The 19,078-nt window shown below is 33.5% G+C and overlaps 1 protein-coding gene across 1 annotated transcript in view; it reads right to left on the bottom strand.

Moving 5' to 3' along the window:
- Positions 1–4,991: 4,991 nt before the first annotated feature.
- LOC145314539 (uncharacterized) overlaps positions 4,992–19,078 on the bottom strand; it is a 63,467-nt gene continuing 49,380 nt past the window's right edge. Inside the window, exons 27-38 of the mRNA XM_080154496.1 lie at positions 11,977–12,102; positions 11,564–11,691; positions 11,133–11,243; positions 10,817–10,873; positions 10,501–10,582; positions 10,099–10,197; positions 9,499–9,648; positions 8,490–8,609; positions 7,819–7,947; positions 7,533–7,652; positions 6,435–6,551; positions 4,992–6,033 (exon numbers count right to left, since the gene is read on the bottom strand). Of these exons, the coding sequence (XP_080010622.1) occupies positions 5,617–6,033; positions 6,435–6,551; positions 7,533–7,652; positions 7,819–7,947; positions 8,490–8,609; positions 9,499–9,648; positions 10,099–10,197; positions 10,501–10,582; positions 10,817–10,873; positions 11,133–11,243; positions 11,564–11,691; positions 11,977–12,102 (1,656 nt within the window). The 3' untranslated portion in view covers positions 4,992–5,616. The remainder of the gene's footprint in view (positions 6,034–6,434; positions 6,552–7,532; positions 7,653–7,818; positions 7,948–8,489; positions 8,610–9,498; positions 9,649–10,098; positions 10,198–10,500; positions 10,583–10,816; positions 10,874–11,132; positions 11,244–11,563; positions 11,692–11,976; positions 12,103–19,078) is intronic.

The following is a 19,078-nucleotide window of genomic DNA, read 5'->3' as shown; positions in this document are numbered from 1 at the left end:
TTTCAAATTTTGCATGGTGGTTCCTTTAGTAGTTAGGTACGATTTAGAAAGCGTAGCAACTCTATAATCATTACCAAAATGTCCGTACATCCATTTTAAACATGTTGATTTTTTTACTTTTTTAAATAGCTTTTTTCGTTAATTTAGGCATGTTAGAATTGTCCTATCGATTTCAAATTTTGCATGGTGATTTCTATAATAGTTAGGTACGAGTTAGATAACGTAGCAACTCTGTAATCATTACCAGAATGTCCGTACGTCCATTTTAAACATGTTGATTTTTTTACATTTTTAACAACAGATTCATATGTGACCTAATTATCCGATTTGTCTGATTTTTGGTATACTGAATTCTGGGACAACAAAGTACAATATTATAAGCGAAGCAACTCTATAATCAAGTCCTAAAAATGTAAGTATGTCCATAAACATTATCCTGTATCAAGCAGGTTTTCAACAAATTTACTTACAATTTTTCTTTGACTCATATACATTCGCATTCTAATTATTCAGTTCTGACATTATACAAGTGTTAATGTCCGTTTGTCCTACCGTTTCAGAGCTTCGCTTTTATGGATGTTGTCATCCTTGTTATTTATATAAAAGTCCTTATCCTTGTATAAAAGTAAAAGGATGTTTGTCTGTTTGATTTCCCTAAATTTAATTTCGAGGGGAGTAAAAGAAGGGTTTTAAAGTTTGAGGGGGTTAAACATTTCTTTAATCCCATCCTCTATGGGGAACGATATATCTACTTTTTAAAAGCGAAGCTTTTCTTTAATTAGGGTCGGTCCGTCCGTAACGGATAGCTTTTTTTGTTAATTTAGGCATGTTAGAATTGTCCTATCGATTTCAAACTTTGCATGGTGATTCTTGTAGTATTAGGTAAGATTTAGCAAGCGTAGCAACTCTATAATCATTACCAAAATGTCCGTACGTCCATTTTTAACAACTAATTTGTATGTGATCCAATTATCCGATTGTTCTGATTTTTGGTTTACTGATTCCTAGGACAACAAAGTACATTATTATAAGCAAACCAACACTATAATAAAGTCCTAAAAATGTAAGTATGTCCATAAACATCAGGGTGGGGAAAAACCCAGGGTTTTTTAAAAAAGCCCAACCCAACCCGTAAAAACCCTTAAAACCCTGGGTTTTATTGGATTTTTTCGGGTTTTATTGGGTTTTTCATTTAGGAGTCAAATACATTTGATATATTGATGAAATATTAATGTTTATGTTGTTGTAGGTAAAAGGTAAGCAAGATTTCACAATAAACAAGATAGATAATGAAAAAAACTGGCATTACGATCAATTATAAACCCTTATTAGCAACGGTGCACAAAATATTCTATTAAGGGGGGGGGGGGAAGGTTAAAAGCTTCAAAACATGGAACCTCCTCCTCTATTCCTAAGCTGTCAACATCCCCCCCCCCCTCCCAGAAATTATTAAGGTATTCCCCTTTTTACATTCCCTTACTAAAACCCTCTGCACGCCACTGTAACTATTTCCTTTCATAAATTATTATGTTTTAGTTTAAAAATCAATAATGATTATGTAATTTACACAATTTATATATCATCAATTTAGTAGCAAAGCGTTTTCTGAAGTTACGTTTTGAGAGAAAGTAATTTCATAAACATTTGAACAATAAGTAGAGCATCATTTTTATAAGGGGGGGGGGGGGTAATGCAACCATCTCGTAATCAATGATTAAATGGCACTTAGAATTCGAATTGCAATCTGAAATTTTTCATAAGTAATCCTTGGTAGGTCTATTTTCCCTAAATCGAACAAAAAGTTGGAAAAAGTAGCGGCTGGCGGCTCAACTGTTAAGCCGTTTTTTGCCTATTTTGAGGGCAAATTCATCATTAATTACGTAGGAATCAACTTTTTAAAACATATTTTGGTTTAATTCATGTTAAATGATAGCAATAACCATTTTTAAAATTTCTAGTACCTACAACAACCGGCTAGAACCGTTTGATAAGGTTTTTGAGTGACAAAAAGTATTATGTGGAGATATGTAGGTTTTGTGACTAATTGGCTCTTAAGATAGCCGAAAAATGGCAAAACATCTGAGCTGCCAGCCGTTAGCCATTACTTTTCCAATTTTTTGTTCGATTTAGGGAAAATAGACTTACCAAGGATTATTCATGCAAAATTTCAGATCAAAATTCGAATTCTAAGTGCCATTTAATCATTGATTACGAGATGGTTGTATTAACCCCCCCCCCTTACTTCATATTTTTTTACGTTTTTTAGGTAAAATTTGCTTTAAAATGTTATTAGATCCTAGTCTTTGAGTAAATAGAGGTTTAAATTGTAAATTTTAACGTGAAATTTCAATGTTTTTTCAAAAACCCAAAAAACCTTGGGTTTTTTTTCAATGGGTTTTTTAAAAAACCCTGGGTGGGTTTTTTTGGGTGGGTTTTTTGTATGCCCACCCTGATAAACATTATCCTGTATCAAGCAGTTTTTCAACAAATTTACTAACTTACAATTTTGCTTCGACTCTTATTCATTTATATTCTGATTTTTCAGTTCTGACACTATACAAGTGTTAATGTCCGTTTGTCATACCGTTTCAGAGCTTTGCTTTTATGGATGTTGTCATCCTTGTTTCACTAAAGGTGATTTAGCCTGTTAAAGATATATACAACAACTAATTAATTTAGAAAAAATATTTCTCAATCGTGTTTTTGGGGGGCAAGCTTGATGCCTATTTAATTCAATTGCTCCCAAAAATCGGCTGAAATTACGAAATATTTTTGTTTTGTAATTATTTCAGTTGTTAGTTACAGCTGGTTTTTAGCTTGCTAGAGCTGTGCTAAGTATGCAATTTTCTGTTCTTGCTTATATAAAAAGCGTATAATACATGTTTTTTTAAAATTCTAAAAAAATTAACAAGATAAAAAATGCATCCAAAAATTTATTTTTATAAATACAGTACAAAATTTTCAAATTATTATACTATTATTACATGATTATTTGAAATACTTTTCACATACAATGATTTGCAATATTAAACAACCTGATAACTTTTATTGAGAAAAAAAAGCTTTAAGAAATTGAAAAAATAACTTATTATCCTATTATATAAAGTTGTAAGCGTTTTTTGTCTGTACCGAAGGATCTCGCTAACCGCTGAACCGATATTGTTCTCCTGTACAGTGAAGCTTCTTATAGGTCCTGGGAAAGTTTTAAACTATTTTTTGGTAGGGTGTCTTCACTCCCCTTCCCCCCCCCCCAAATTTTTTTTTACTCTTTTGAAACTCAAATTTAAAATGAGATGATGTCGACTTTTCCCCCTCCTACCTTAAGTGCCCCTAGAGGCTTCTAGGGGGCGTAGCAGCTAGTTTTATATAAAAGATCAAGCAAAGAAAAAATACTTCCGAGAAGATTAAAATAACAATTACTAAAATAAATCATTCAAAAACAATAGTAGAGAAATATAATTTTTTTGTTTAAATGGCAGATCACAAATTATTACATTATTATTCAGGGAGAAAAGACAATGTGAATAAAATTAACGGATCTACTGCAGTTCACGGTAAAATATTGCTGGTAAGCAATATTTCCAAAAATTTATGAATTTTATAGGCTGCTAGCTGCCAAACGGCTGAACGTACAGATCATATCCGCACACCATTTTAAGTGGCCTAAGGAGGCCTACAAATAATCTGAAATAGCCAAGATCCAATTATGCACAGGGAAAGCTTCACTGAAGAAAAAAAGCGTAAAATAGGTCTTTTTCGCGCATTTCTCTGCACTGCGAGATAATTATGTTTATTAATTTATGCATAAATAAATATGCTATGGCTATTACAGATTATTTGTAGGCCTTCTTATGCCGCTTAAAACAGTGTGCGTGCAAGTGCATGATCTGTACTTTCTGTGCTCTTTCCCATCATCAACCACCTCCCTCATGTGGAACCCTACCTCAGAGATGGTCCACCGGTCGAACAGAACTACAAGAAGAGACTAAAGAAGATCCATGACGATGCTCACAGAGACTGCAGAAATAAGTATCCTGTAAATAAAGTTTTAAATTCACGACCCCCTGCAATTAATATTCAGGAAGAAAAAACACTTTCAAGACAGACGAGGAGCACACTAGCCCAATTAAGATCAGGATACAGCACTTTTCTGCAGTCAACAATTTCAAGATTTGACACTTCAAAGAGCATACGATGCCCAGACTGTAACATAGCGGACCACACAACTGAGCATCTTTTTAACTGTACTTTCAAACCCACTATTTTATCACCAATTGACCTCTGGACGCAGCCCAAAAAGAGCGCAGAATTTCTTGGACTATTGTAACTAAATTTATCTGCTTCCTGACCTGGCTACAAACAACAACAACATCTGTACTTTCAGCCGTTTGGCAGCTAGCAGTCTTTAAAATTCATAGATTTTTGGAAATATTGCTTACCAGCAATATTTTACCGTGAACTGCAGTAGATCCAAATTAACCTTTACTTTATACTGCTAATAATGAAATTATCGTTCGTCCATTATCTTATTCCTGAGAAGTATTGCATAATATGGCGAAATTACAAAGCTCTGAGTTTGATTACAATGCATAATGCTAGAGGAAAAATTCAAAATCAACAAAATATTAAATGGCACTGTTTAAAATTTGTTTTTAGTATACAAAATTTTTATCCATAAAAAAACAAGGCAACAAAGATAAAATCAGAAAAGTAATTTTGATTTTATTACAATTTTTAAAACTGCAGAAAAAGTTAATTCATGCAATTTTTTTTATTTTATCTTAATCTAACCTTAAACTATTGTTCTCTGTTCAATTTTAGGCATATTTTATACTATTGTAGTACTAAAATCTAATAAAAATAACATTTTCAGAAATACACTCTTCTAAATGAGATCAATGACAAAATGCACACAAAAAAAACATGCTTGGGCTAAATTGAACTTGAACTGGGTGATGATAGAAAAAAGTTTCTAAATTTTTACGCAACCCATAATTTATTTTCTTATTGTTTTCTTATATCAAAAAATTAAAAAGCTTAGGTACCTACAAGATTCTCCCTTTGATTTTTGTTATTTTTATCAAAAAAAATATTTCTAATAGTGACAAATTCACTTATTTTACATGAGCAAAATTAATTAAAGTAGTATAAATAATATCAAAATGTATTATTAGTTTGATAAAATAATGCATTTTTTTTGGAAAAGCAAATATCATCTAAGATTAATTTTTATTTTATGGTAAGTTTTTTTCTTAAAATTTGTTAACAACTTTCATATTTTTGTAATCCACAGAAGTGAGAGGTTAGTTTTTGGTACCAACTTCATTAACTTTCCTTGAAATATTTCAATTTAGATTTTAAAATAAGTACCTATGTTGGTAAGTTTCTTACGCTAAAAAAACTGTTCTTCTTTTTGATAAGGTTTTAGCCAAATAGGTATATAATTATGTTTCTTAAGATGGGGTGTTACAAAAATTCACTTATTGAATTATTTTGTTTGTGATGATTTAGATACTTTTTGTGGAACTAGGTAATAGGTATGCCTTAAAATGTAATGCATCAAATATTGTTTTAGATTTATTTCGCTTGTTGGTCATACCTTATTCCTGGTAATGCCTATTCATCTTGTTTTTGAGAATCCAAATTTTGGTCAATGTCATTCTCAGTGTTAACATCTTCAGATACAGTTTCATTTTCATTCTCATTAGGTTCTGTTTCGTCTTTATTAGTTATGGTGTCATTGTCATTTTCTTTCTCACTGCTATCGTCTTCGTTTGTCTCGCCACTGTTTTCACTTTCTTTCTCATTAACTGAGGCTTCATTTTCATCATCTAATTGTTCAGATATGACTTTATTTAGGACTAGATTTGTTTTGACATTTGGGTCTTCCCCCTCGTCTGTTTCTTTGTCGTTTTCAGCTGCTGGTTCCTGAGGCGGCTCCTTCTTGATCTTGTTTGCTGGCAAATCTGTTGTTTTATCTGTTGAATTCTTGTTGACTTCGGCCATTTTGCGGTCTTTACCACTCAACTTTACCTTAAAATTAAATTTTAATTAGAAAAATGTTTTAATTTTAAACAGAATAGGTACTAACTAATCGATATACTTGAATGTTGCCCCAGATCTTTAATCTTTATCAACTCTACTGAATTACTACTTCCATGATCTGGCTAAAATAACGATAGAACCCTTTTCTCATCCCCTTTCCTCCTACTGAACCAATAAATAAATTACACATTAGCCACCTAAATTGAAGACGAATTTCCCATTTCAATATATCCATTGTCCTAATATCTGAAAAAAACCTACTTTCTCACGTTCTCACATTATTTCAAAGAAGGACTTAACTAGCATACATTGACGAAAAAAACATTTTGAAGTATTGAGTAACAAGGTTTGTCATTGCTTTGATACCTATTCTTAGTTATCTAACTTACCACACAATCTCTCTTGATGGTATGTGCACTTTCCAGGTGCTTGGTCACAAGGTCCTGTGACTCGAAAACTTGTTGACAATCCCACAGGGGACACTGGTTCGGCACTACAGCTTTATCCTAAAAAAAGATTATTCAATGTCAGGGATAAGGGATAGGAAACCTGGCCATAAATTAGGTCTCGGCCTGGTTTTGAAAGGGATCATGCAACTTTTACCATTTGCCTAATTTAATGACCTTACTGGCGGACGGCTCATATTGGCTGCCGCTCTAAACCAATAGTGTTCTGTGATTTAAGCTTGTTTTGTATCAACCAATCACCAATTGGCGGCGCCAAAAATAACGGGATTATTTTTTTGAAAAGAAGGTAGCTATGAATTTTCATTTGGTAGTTTATAAATTAGATGTTGTATTTTGAATTTTAAAAATTTAGTACGGAATTGATACAACACCGTAACCCTAATTTTTGTACAATACAACACAGTACAGATATATCATTACATTATAGTATCCAAAGAACTTGATAGAATGTTACCCAAGTGCATATTTATTTATTTATTTTGAATTTTAATTAGCAATGAAATTTTCAAATAAAATTTTTACTCATTAATAAAAATGCAAATAATACAAACTAAAATCTGTCTGAGGGAAACCCAACGATAGCTTTCTGACAGTTCAAATTACCAAAGTAAAAGATAAAAAATTTTGGGAGAGAAAAAACTTCATTTTAACAAAAGCCATTAATATATAGGTTTATAAAAAGTTATGTTTTTTACTTTAAACTAGCTACCTGAATTTGATTCTATACTTTATCTACACACACACACAGCTTTTTCATTAGCATTTTATACGAATCACTGCGCTATCCAAAAACTGGTTTATTAGGCTAGAAATAGGCCTAAGCTTGAAATAGGCCTGAAATAATATTTTCCTACGTTTCCCATCCCTTATCCCTTTTACTCAATGTAAATAAAAAACAGGAATTTAATTGGAAAAAACTTTTCTTTATACATCATGGGGCGTGAGAAAGTTTTAGATTATTTACATATCTTTTAAAATCTTAAAAATTTGCGTTATTATTATCAACAACAAATAATTTACCTCTGTGACTGTTTCATCTTTCTTTCCACAAATGCCGTTGCGCATATGCCGCGATCTGTTACTTGGAGAGGAAAAACATTTGTCACAGTTCTTACACTTCACTGATGATAGTTTACCCCTCTAAACAAGAATATTCTTTAGTTTTAGACAATTTTGAGTAGCTGTACACAATTATAAGGGTATATCTACTAAATTTATTTCATAGTTTTGATTTGAATTGATTAACTGTTACTATTTGACTTAACTGATCATATTTTCAGTTTTTAAGAGGCAAAAGAAATCTTACCTTAGGTGGTTGAATCTTTGGTTGTACAGGAGTATGCTGTGGTTCATATTCTTCTGGTGTGAGCTGGTGAGATTTCTGCAGGTGCATACTGATGTTCTTGTGGATATGCTTGATCACTGAGTCACAGAGCTAAAACATTTATTTTATATAACTTTTCAGTATCTGATTTATTTCCACTAAATGTAAAAACTAATAGTTCGTATATAACACTAAGCCTATAATCCTTATACTAAAGTAACAGGATGTTTGTCTGTCTGTCTGTACCGAAGGATCTCGCTAACCGCTGAACCGATCGGGTTCTCCTTAACAGGGTAGATTCTCATATGTCCTGGGAAGGTTTTTAACTATTTTGGGGGAGGGTACTACCACCCTCCCAAAAGAAATGACAAAAAATTGGAAATTTTCTTAAAATCTGGGAGACTTCAACGTTACATATGGTAGGTATCGTAACATAAATAAGGAGACTGCAACGTAACATATGGTAGGTATCGTAACATAAATAATTAACATAGACTTTAACAAACAAAAACATTTAAAGTGCCACTAGAGGCCTCTAGGGGCGTAGCCGCTAGTGTTTAAATAATACAATTAAATCGAAGAAACAGATGGGATACTTTGTTTGCAATACAAGATCTCTAAAATACCCTCCCCCCTTTTATTTTAATGCTTACCTTGCAATGAAAATATTCTGTATGTGTCTCCATAGCTCCGTATTCTCTCTCAATAATATCTGGTTCAATATCATGATCAGCTTTGGTGTGAGCACGTATAACTGCTTTGTCATTGGACGTCTAAACAATAAAAATATTATGCCAAATAGCACTACTATTCAAATCACTTTATCTTATTTGCAGGGGTATATTGTATATTCTACATGGGATCCCCGGCTCAGGGAGGGGGGAAAAAAATAAAAAATAAGTGGTTGGAGGGAAAAAAAATATAAAAATTAAGAAAACTGAAAACATTTTTCCATCCCCCCCCCCCCCTCCTTGGTAAAAAAAACTAAAAGAATGTGTGGTAGGAGGGAAAAAATAAATAAAATATAGAGTTCTTTAAATATTTTTTCATTTTCCCTCCTACTTGGTGAGAAAAAACTAGGGGGGGGGGGGGGGAATAAAGAAATTTGTAGCCGGGGAAAAAAAATAAATCTTGTGCAGAATATACACCCCTGCTTATTTGTTGGATAAAAAACTTAGGGTACTTGTGATTGGATTAGTTCAAACCTAGTAAAGTACCAATGATTTAAATCTACAGAGGGAATGATTTTATTTATAATCATTGTGGATGTACATAAATATATCGTCCATTGTCTTATCCCTTGAGATCCCTGAGGAAGAATTTATTTAGTTAAAGATACAGTTTCTACGCAACAAATCAAATTATATACGCTAAAACTAACTCAAATACACACGTTTACAGCAGAAATTGCTAAATGCACATTAAGTAGATTCAGTAAACTGACTAAATGTATTATGAGGATAATTTTTGTTAAATATGATGTTAATTTTTGTATCTGTTCGTCTGCCAAAGACTTAATGTACTGATAAGGTCATATCATAAACACTGTAACGCTAAAGACCTACTAAAAGAAAACCAAGCCTTTGATTGCAGATCTTTGTAAAACATTGTTCAAATTGTGCTACATTAATGATACATATTGTTATGGAATATTTGTTTTACCTTGCCACATACTGGGCAGGTGAACACACATTTGTTCCATTTTTCTTTCAGCGGAGCATTGCTGGTAACACTTTTACTGTCAGGCCAGGTAGTTTCAACAGGATCTGAACCTGAAATCTGCTCTGAGCCTCCAGGGATACCGTAGGTAGCCTAAAAAAACAAGTAGCTAAATATTAAATCAAGACACAATCTAAGATAGGATCTCATAAAATCAAGTGTTTAGTAAACCTAAACAGCTAAAACTCTATAATCAAGTTTCATACAATCATTTATAACAAAGCTCAATAGACATTTATCTTATGCTTATTCTTACCGTTAAAATACCGCAATATATCGTTAGGTATTTGTTATAAATCCAAAGATAATTCTTAAATAATTTTAGACCTAAATAATTTTTTGATAGATTCACTTCTACCTGAGACAAAATGAATCGAAAATGATTGCTAAAATCTAAATATATCTTCATGTCTTAGAAAAGTGTATTAAAAAAAAATAGATTGAGAAACATAAGATTTTTAACATACCTACCTAAAATCAAAACATAACGGGTTACTGAAAAAAATGCGCAAATGCCGCGAAGCATCTACCTACAAAATTTACCTTGTACTGGTCAATGGTGAGTGAGTGTATTTCACGAAGATGAGTATATATATTGTTGCGGGCATGGCGGGTGCTTGCATTACAAATCTTACATTCCCACTAAAATAAATTTTTTTTGAGAGGCCTTAAGGAGCATTTTATATAAGATAGGGGAGGGGGCTCCATTTTCAATTTATTTTTTGATATTTTTATTGTTTCTAGGGAGATTTCTCTTGGGAGGTGGAGTTACCCTTCCCAGTAATAAAACCATGTCAGTCAAGCGGTTAGCTAGATCTTAAGCTACAGATAGACATCGTTTTAATTTTATATAAGAATTGACAACAAAAATGAGAATAATTTCATAGAATTAATTTTAAATGAGCTTTTAAAAAATAATATAATAAATCTACAAATAAAATGTACCTTTGGTGTTTTGGTTTCTGGCGGTCCAAACTTATCAACATACAGAGAAAAATCCAGATTATGTACTGTTTGTACGTGAGATCTAAAAATATCAGTAATACATTTTAAAACTATCAAAGTTAAATATGCATTAAGTCCTAATGGGGATGGGGAGATGTAATATCATAGAACACCCCACTAAAATATGTTTCATGTAATTTCCGCCCCCTTCCCCGCAAAAAAAAACTTCGGACAATTTGATTGAAAATCAACCCCCGCCCCCCTCTAAACAGACTTATTTAGCACGCCCATTTCCTATGAAATAAAGCAAACTGACCTTATGTTTCTTTTATCTGGGAAGACACTGTTACACAGGAAGCATTGAAATTCACATCTAAAATTTTAAATATTTTATACCTACCTAGTAAAAAAACGTTTATTAACTTGATGCTTGTTTTAGGTTAGGTTAGGTTAAGAAAAGTCTAAATGAGTCCCATGAGTACCTTTAGAGCCCTCCGCAGGGGGTATATATATTTTTTTCTTCTTCCAAAATCAAATTAGGTAGGGGGTGTTCGGTGGTCAAGAATTAAGCTTGATTGAAAGCACCGTATTTTATGGACGATTGTACTTATTTAAAATCTAACTAATCTTACTTGTTCCATGGATCCTGTCCAGTGGCAGATGCTTCCAGGCCAGGTGAGGCTGTTCTGCTCCCAGGAAAAGGGACACTCAAACTCTCATAGGCGGTATCCGGGCTTGAACATCTTTATATATAAAACAAGATTAGTCTTTACAAACATATCTTACTAATTGGCATATAGAATTCCTATTACTGCATTTAAAAAAATGGAATATTTTATAATGCTTTTAGTCGAAAAAGAATCTTAAAACCGTGTGTCCGAAAGTTTCAGCTGGGAAAATGTGTAACGTAACACACACACCAACACGAAGAACAAAAGGACAGCCAAACTTTTTGAGGTCCTAATGGCCTTTGACGAAAAAGCATAAAACCTTCTTGTATTCAATCCGTGGAAGAAGTGAAAACCATATTCTTTTTTTCCAAAAAGGCATAACAAAGTCTTACCCATTGCTTTCAGTAGAATCTTGACTAATCGACCTACGCGGTAATTTCTTGCTTTTGCTGGCCGAAGACGGGGTACTGTTGGAGCCAGGTATACGCACATGACTTGGGTGGTATGGCCAGTCCTCAGCCTAGAAATTCAAGGAAAATCATGTCCAGAATAAGCGCAGCGTCAAGAATATATAAGTACAAAATTGATTTTGGTTTAATCTAAAATTTAATAAAGCTATTTTGAAAAGTAAGTATTAACAAAAATATTAATTTGGTTATCAAATTCATGTTATTTATAATAAGGAGATGCCGTTTATAAAAGCTTTGCAATAGCTTCAGCTGCTTTTATTCTTTAATAGTATGAACGTATTATTAATAGGCTGTAATATTAAAGTAATATTCAATGTTAAAAGAAAATATTTTACCTTCATATAATCCCTTTCATATTCCTCTAATCCAATTCTGTGAGGTTTTAAATGAGCAATAATCTGATCCTTGTTGAACTTTACACTTCCTTGACAAAGTCGACAGAAAAACCATTCCACGCTGACCTAAACAATCGCTAATCAGTAATGCTCTCTTGTTTTAGATAACCAAGAAGAACCATCAACTGACTATCAAAGGCCTCGTGAAAGTCAAACAATCAATAAATGGATATTAAAATAATAAGTCACGAAACCTTTGCAAAGACTCACAAAGCCTATCTGCAAATAAGAAGCACACAATACCTACATATCAGGATGGCGCTTATTTCTCTTATTTGACTATTGGATGTATAATGGATGTATTATGGAGATCTCAAATATGTTGCTGCTTTCAGAACAAGCTTTTTATAATGACCGGGTGAGTTGAGTTTTTGTCTTATTTATGTGGTGGCAGCCGAGACAAACTCACACCTCTGACCAGAACAGCCTCCTACCCCCATCGGAGATTTCTCCTCTATAAACTTTGGAAAAAAATAAACATTTTTCCTCTTGCTTGGAATTAGACAAATTTTAAAGTGATTTAAAAAAAATATAGTGATTTTTTAGTTATTTATTAATCTTAATTTTAAACATGTAATTTTAACCCCCCCCCCTTTTTAACTCCCCCTTTTCGGTCTCTATAATACATCCGGTAGACAAATAAGAGATCTGAGCTCAACATGTCATCAATCAAGATTTATCCACCGAATGTTCTACCTCAAGAAAACATAACGGATGTCCAGTTTGAAATCTGGAAAGAAACCATTGAGGTCTATTTAGAAATAGAAGAAAAATTCAGAAAATTTCTTCCCGGTGGTAGATATTCTGAATGGACACCTGCCGAGAATAATGAAAAAAGAATTTTGTCTGCTATAGCACCGGATAAAGCAGAAGACCTACCAGACCTGCGTAGAGACCTCCGTCAATTTGTTTCAATAGTTGCAAAATTTGTACACTGTGATTATTTCAACCCAATCATGAGACATTCTTCATCGCTCAAATGGATATACAAAAAAATCAGAGAAGATTACAATATTCAAACACAAGGAATATTCTTCCTAAATCTACTTGACCTCCAGTGGGATCCTGCGGGATCAGTCACACCTGTCGGATTTTACAACCAGTACAGATCTCTCATCATTGGTAATCTGGCAAAGAAGGATTCAAAAATAGAATGGAAAAATGAAATCTTAACCGAAGATGAACGTCTTTCACCCAGTCATGAAGATCTAATCCTTCTTAATGTTCTTACACTGATCCATCCCAAGCTTCCATCATACAGGGTGTCCCTCGTAAACTGGTTTTTTTGAAACGCTTATTACTCCCTTAATATTTGAGCTATCTTCGTAAAATAAAAAGTATTTGAAAGCCTGCTACTGACCATTTTATGGAGTAATAATGAAAAATCTACAAAATAAACAGGAAAAAATCTACGAGGTATTACATAAGAGGCTAATTTTATTGAATTTAGACTAACCCACAAGAAAATATTTGCTTTGTGAACTTTAAGATTAGCTAGGGTTCAAACGGCTGGTCGCTCAGACTTTCTAAGCACAAAAATGGAATAGGCTTGACATGGCATACCAGAAATTCTTAATATTCAAGAATCTGAAGTGTAATATAAGTGAACAATACGTAAAAATAGGCATAATATTGATCTTTTTTTGTTAATTTTTCATGTGAGCTCGCTTCAAATGCACACAAGAACCTGAAATATACCAGACTTTTTAATTATACTACAATGCCAGTTCTTATAATGTCTGGAGTAAGTCTTTGTGATCCACCGTTTGACCACCAGCTGCTTTAAAAGTTAACTAAGGCATTTTTTTCTTGTGGATTAGTCTTATATTCACTAAATCAGCCTGTTATGTATTACCTTGTAGATTTTTTTCTGTTAACTTTGCGGATTTTTCATCACTATATCATGAAATGGTCAGTAGTAGGCTGTCAAATACTTTTTATTTTACTAAGATAGCTCAAATAGAAAGGGAGTAATAAGCGTTTCAAAAAAACCAGTTTACGAGGGACACCCTGTATATTAGAGAAATGTATGCCCACAAAATTGGCAAAGATAAGCATCTCATGGATTTTAAAAATGAAATCTTAACAAAATCTAAACATTTCATTCTTGAAATAGAATCTGATTCCCCACAAGTATCATCAATTGAAGAAGCACAATGCAACTACACATCAACAAAAAACTACTCAAGACCATCATTCAACAGATCAAATTTCCAACAGAGAAGATATCAACAATCCAGACCTAGATTCACACCCAATCAGCAGTCTGCCTCAAATAGTCAGCCCCAAACATTTAGCCAACAGCCAACACCATTTTGCAGAGTATGCCAACTATCAGGATTATCAAAAGCCTTGTTTACCAGTCACTATTTGGGAGAAGCAACATGTCCATCATTGTCTGCTAAAGACAAACAGCTTTTAACCAACAGAATCAGCCAACAGCTCAGCACAATAAATATTGAAGAAGATGATGATTCTATTGCCCGAGAATATGGATATGACCAAGATGAGACTCAGCAGCTGCAAGACCAGCAGCAGGTAAAGTTTAATTCTTCTATGGCCAATAATTCAAAAGTTGATAATTCTGAAAATAACTCTAATTTTAGCAAGCCTCTGACCTGTAACTTTATTCAACCCGTCGCCAGTCAAACACTCTCTGTACAAGATATCAACAAAAAAGATATTTTTTTGGACCTGGATTCCAGCGCTACGGTTAGTTATGCTAAATTGTCTGATGTTCTAGCCCATGGTTTCAAAATTAAACCCAATTCCCAACTCTCTAAACTAGCGGACGGGAGAACAAAAATGGCTGCAATTGGGGAAATTGATGAAATACTTTACCGTAACAATTGGTGTGTAAGATTCCATGCAATTGTAACTGAAAGTTTACATTGTCCTTTTGTCGCAGGGAACAATTTTATAAAAGAAAATTCAATAATTCAAGATTTTAATGCCAAAACAATTTCTGTCCACAAAAAATATGTTATTTCTGAAACTAGTAAATCTCTCATTTTGCCGACCCAACCTAACAATTTATTATTGCAAAATAACCATCTTAATGTTATATTGCCAGGCCAAGAAGTGCAGTTCTCAGTACCCCACGATGATGACACAATTCTAGCAGTCCAACCATGGCACCAGAACAAAGGAATACAGTGGCCAGACCCTCAACTTTGTTCAGTTAAAAACGGCCAAATCAGTGTCAAAAATAACTATAATGAGATTGTACATACTAAAAGTAGCCCCAAAGTTCAAGTCCGTACAATGAATGATGACTTTAACAACAATGATGATATACCTGTAAATACTAATAAACATACAACTCCCACAGATGTCGATAATACTGGAAAAATTGAAGTAAACAAAGAAGATATTCACCCGGACATTTTAAGGTATGTTAATGATATTCATCATACTTATAGAGATGTATTTAACAACGACATTTCTACAGGCTACAACCATAGATATGGCAAACATATTTCTAAACTTAATTGGGCGGGTCCGAATAGGCCAACAGCAGCTAAAGTTCAAAACATTAACTATGATCATCAAACAAAAGTCCTTTTACAAAATGTATGTGATGATTTGACAGAAAAGGGCGTTTTTGGCATTCCTCAAGACTATGATATACCCATTCAATATTGTTCCCCTGCTTTTCTAGTCAGAAAACAAAAGGCTAAAAATAAGGCTAAACAAGATCTAGGAATTGATGACGTCAGAGTTGTCATAAACTTTACACAACTCAATGATTACTTAAAAAATATTCCTACTACAATCACCAAACCTAAAGATATTTTCACTACATTGGGTAAATGGAATTATATTATAACTACTGACCTTCATTCAGGATTTTTTCAAAATCATGTCTGTTCAGATGATTATCAGTGGCTTGGAGTTTCAACACCCTTTGATGGGCTTAGATTTTTGAAAAGGTCAGGTCAAGGTCTCATAGGACAGTCTGAAGAACTGGATGAAATGCTGAGCAAAATATTAGGTCCAGAGATGAAAGCTGGGAAATGTGCACGCATTGCTGACGATATTATTGTAGGTGGACGAACCCCCATGGAAACGGCGGAAAACTACAAGGAAATACTGAAAAAATTTCAAGCTGCAAATATCAAGATTTCTCCGTCAAAAACCAAGGTATTTCTTCGTAGTGTAGATGTATTAGGTTGGAAATGGCAACAAGGTGGATTTTTAGCACCATCCCCCCATCGTGTAAATGCCCTAAGAAATACAAAACATGAGGACATAAAAACTGTTAAAGATCTAAGAAGTTGGCTAGGATTATATAAAACATTACTTCCATCATCACCAAACCTCACATTAATGTTAAATCCTTTTGACTTAGAAGTGGCAGATAAAAACTCTAAAGATGTTATAGAATGGGATAGAAACTTGATAAATCAATTTAGATTAGCAACAGAAGCCGTAGATAAGCTCCAGACCCTGTACCTTCCTCATCCTGATGACCAGCTGCTCCTAGAAGTTGATGCTGCTAAATCAACCCCAGGTATAGGCCATACTTTGTATTGCATCAAAGACGGTAAAAAGCTACCTGTTGCATTTCATAGTGCCAAATTGAGCCCTAATCATTCAAAATGGATGGCATGTGAATTAGAAAGTTTAGCATTTGCTACAGCAATAAATTCGGAGTACAACATATTAAAAGAATGTACTAAACCCATTATTATAACACCCGACAGTAAACCAGTTGCAGATGCCGTTAAACTAATAAAAAAAGGTCATTACAGTTCAAATCCAAGAATGCAAAGTTTTATTAGTAATATAAATAGATTACCTATTGTCGTCCAACTGGCAAGTGGCAAGTCCAATCAAAATCAAAGTAGTGATTTTCAGTCAAGACATCCAAGCTCATGTAATGCTGAACACTGCTCTATTTGCTTGTTTATTTCAGAAAAATCTGACTCTGTTATTATACCTGCTGCTATAAATCATATGGAACCAGTATCTGTATTACACAACAGAACAGCATGGAATAACATACAAGACCAACAGAAAGCATGTAAAGATGCAAAGTATCTCCTGAAGTCTGGTAAAACCCCAACTAAACAGTCAGGTAAAATTTATTCTGAAATACGAAGATTGTGCTCTGTGGCAAAATTAGATAAAGACAATATGTTAATTGTACCTTCTCAACACAACAAATTTTCCACAAGTACTAAAGATCTGATTGTTATACCTCAATCACATCTGCCGGCGGTTTTATGGCAAATTCATAATCATTTACAACATCCTACAAAGTCTCAACTCAAAGCTCATTTTGATAAATCTTTCTACTCTGTAGGATTAACCCCGGCCCTAGAAAAGTTATATAATGAATGTTTCTTCTGTTCTACTCAGAAAAAAATACCCACAGTGACCAGCAACAAAACTGAAACTGATGTCAGAGTCCCTGGAGTCGAATTTCATGGAGATGTAATAAGGAGACAAGGTCAGTGTATTTTTATAGTTCGTGATCATTTTTCTAGCTTAACAGCAGCCAAAATTATCAAAAATGAAACTCACCAAGAACTAAAATCTGCTATAATAGAAACTATAAATCCTATCAAACTATTAGGAAAATGTAGATTAACGGTCGATAATGCTAAAGGATTCTGCCCATTAATTGATAATAGAGACCCAGATTTAAAAAAACTACAAATTGAAGTAATACAAACCGATGTCTTTAACAAAAACGCCAACGCCGTAGTAGACAAGGGTTGCCAAGAACTTGAACAGGAGTTGAAAAGGATAGAACCAGATGGGAGACCAGTAAACAATACAACACTTCAAATTACAGTATCCAGGCTGAATAATAAATTACGCAGACAAGGACAAATTTCATCATTTGAGATTCATTTCAACCGTGATATGAACACGGGAGAAAATTTAAATTTGGATTATGAAAAGATAAGAAAAGATCAAGTTCAGATAAGAGATAAACATAATACCAAACACAATGAAAAAGTTCCGGAACCACAGCACAAGCCCCAGCCAGGTGATATTGTAGTAATAAAAAATAAATCTGACAAGCACAAAGCAAGAGATGTCTATATTGTATCACAATCTGAAGAAGAAAAGGTAAGGATTCAAAAAATTATTCACCCACACTCCAACAACCCAAATATTCGTTCAAAACAGTATCTAACCAACAGTGAACGTGTATTTGTCACAAACAGTTTTCACCATATTCCACAAGAAAAACCTGTAACAACAAAGAAAATAAATAATTGGAATCCTATCAGAAATGTTGAAGAAAATTCTGAAGATGAAAACGAAAATTGTAAAAGTGTGAATGGAAATAAAAATCAAGAATACCAATCACATATTAGGATACAGAATACAGCAAATACCAGACCAGACATTTATCAAGTTTGGATAGAAGATTAGAATTACAACGACAAAAGGCTTCTGACCAACTTAAATCTGCAAATTCATCATATCAAATAGAAACAAATGTCATTGTTCATCAACCAATGGAACCTGAAAATATTGTGCAAACAGAGAGACCCGCACGATATCAAAAAACAGCGGCAAAAAGTAAAATAACTGCATGTTTACAGAATAAAAAGGATATTCTCCAAGTAGATGGTATTCTGTCAGAATCTGAATTTAGTTCTGAATCCTCCAAACAGACAAGTCCTGAATCAAAACCTATACAGAGAAGACATTCCTCTACTGTTTTTGATTTATTACATTGTAATGAAGATGAAACTGCTGATGACTCATCATTAGACTGGGATTATTCTGATGCTCAAGAACACCCAGATCCAGATCCTTCAGACATATTTCATCAACCTTCTACAGATAACTCGTTTATGCATCCACCTCTAAATTTATCGGCTCATTCTGAAAATTTAGATACAAACAGAGTCTACACTTTTAATTCTATCTTGGATAGACTTTCTTCAAGTTTTCAAGAAGTCACTTCTGTACAAAATAATGTACCTGCACCTGAAAAGAAGGGAGACGCTAATCAGTAATGCTCTCTTGTTTTAGATAACCAAGAAGAACCATCAACTGACTATCAAAGGCCTCG

This window comes from Acartia tonsa, chromosome 3 (genome assembly GCF_053477335.1).
Source record: "Acartia tonsa isolate MP-2025a chromosome 3, ASM5347733v1, whole genome shotgun sequence".
NCBI lineage: Eukaryota > Metazoa > Arthropoda > Copepoda > Calanoida > Acartiidae > Acartia > Acartia tonsa.
The sequence above is the reverse complement of the archived record's forward strand: the minus strand, read 5'-3'. Positions and strand labels throughout refer to the sequence as shown.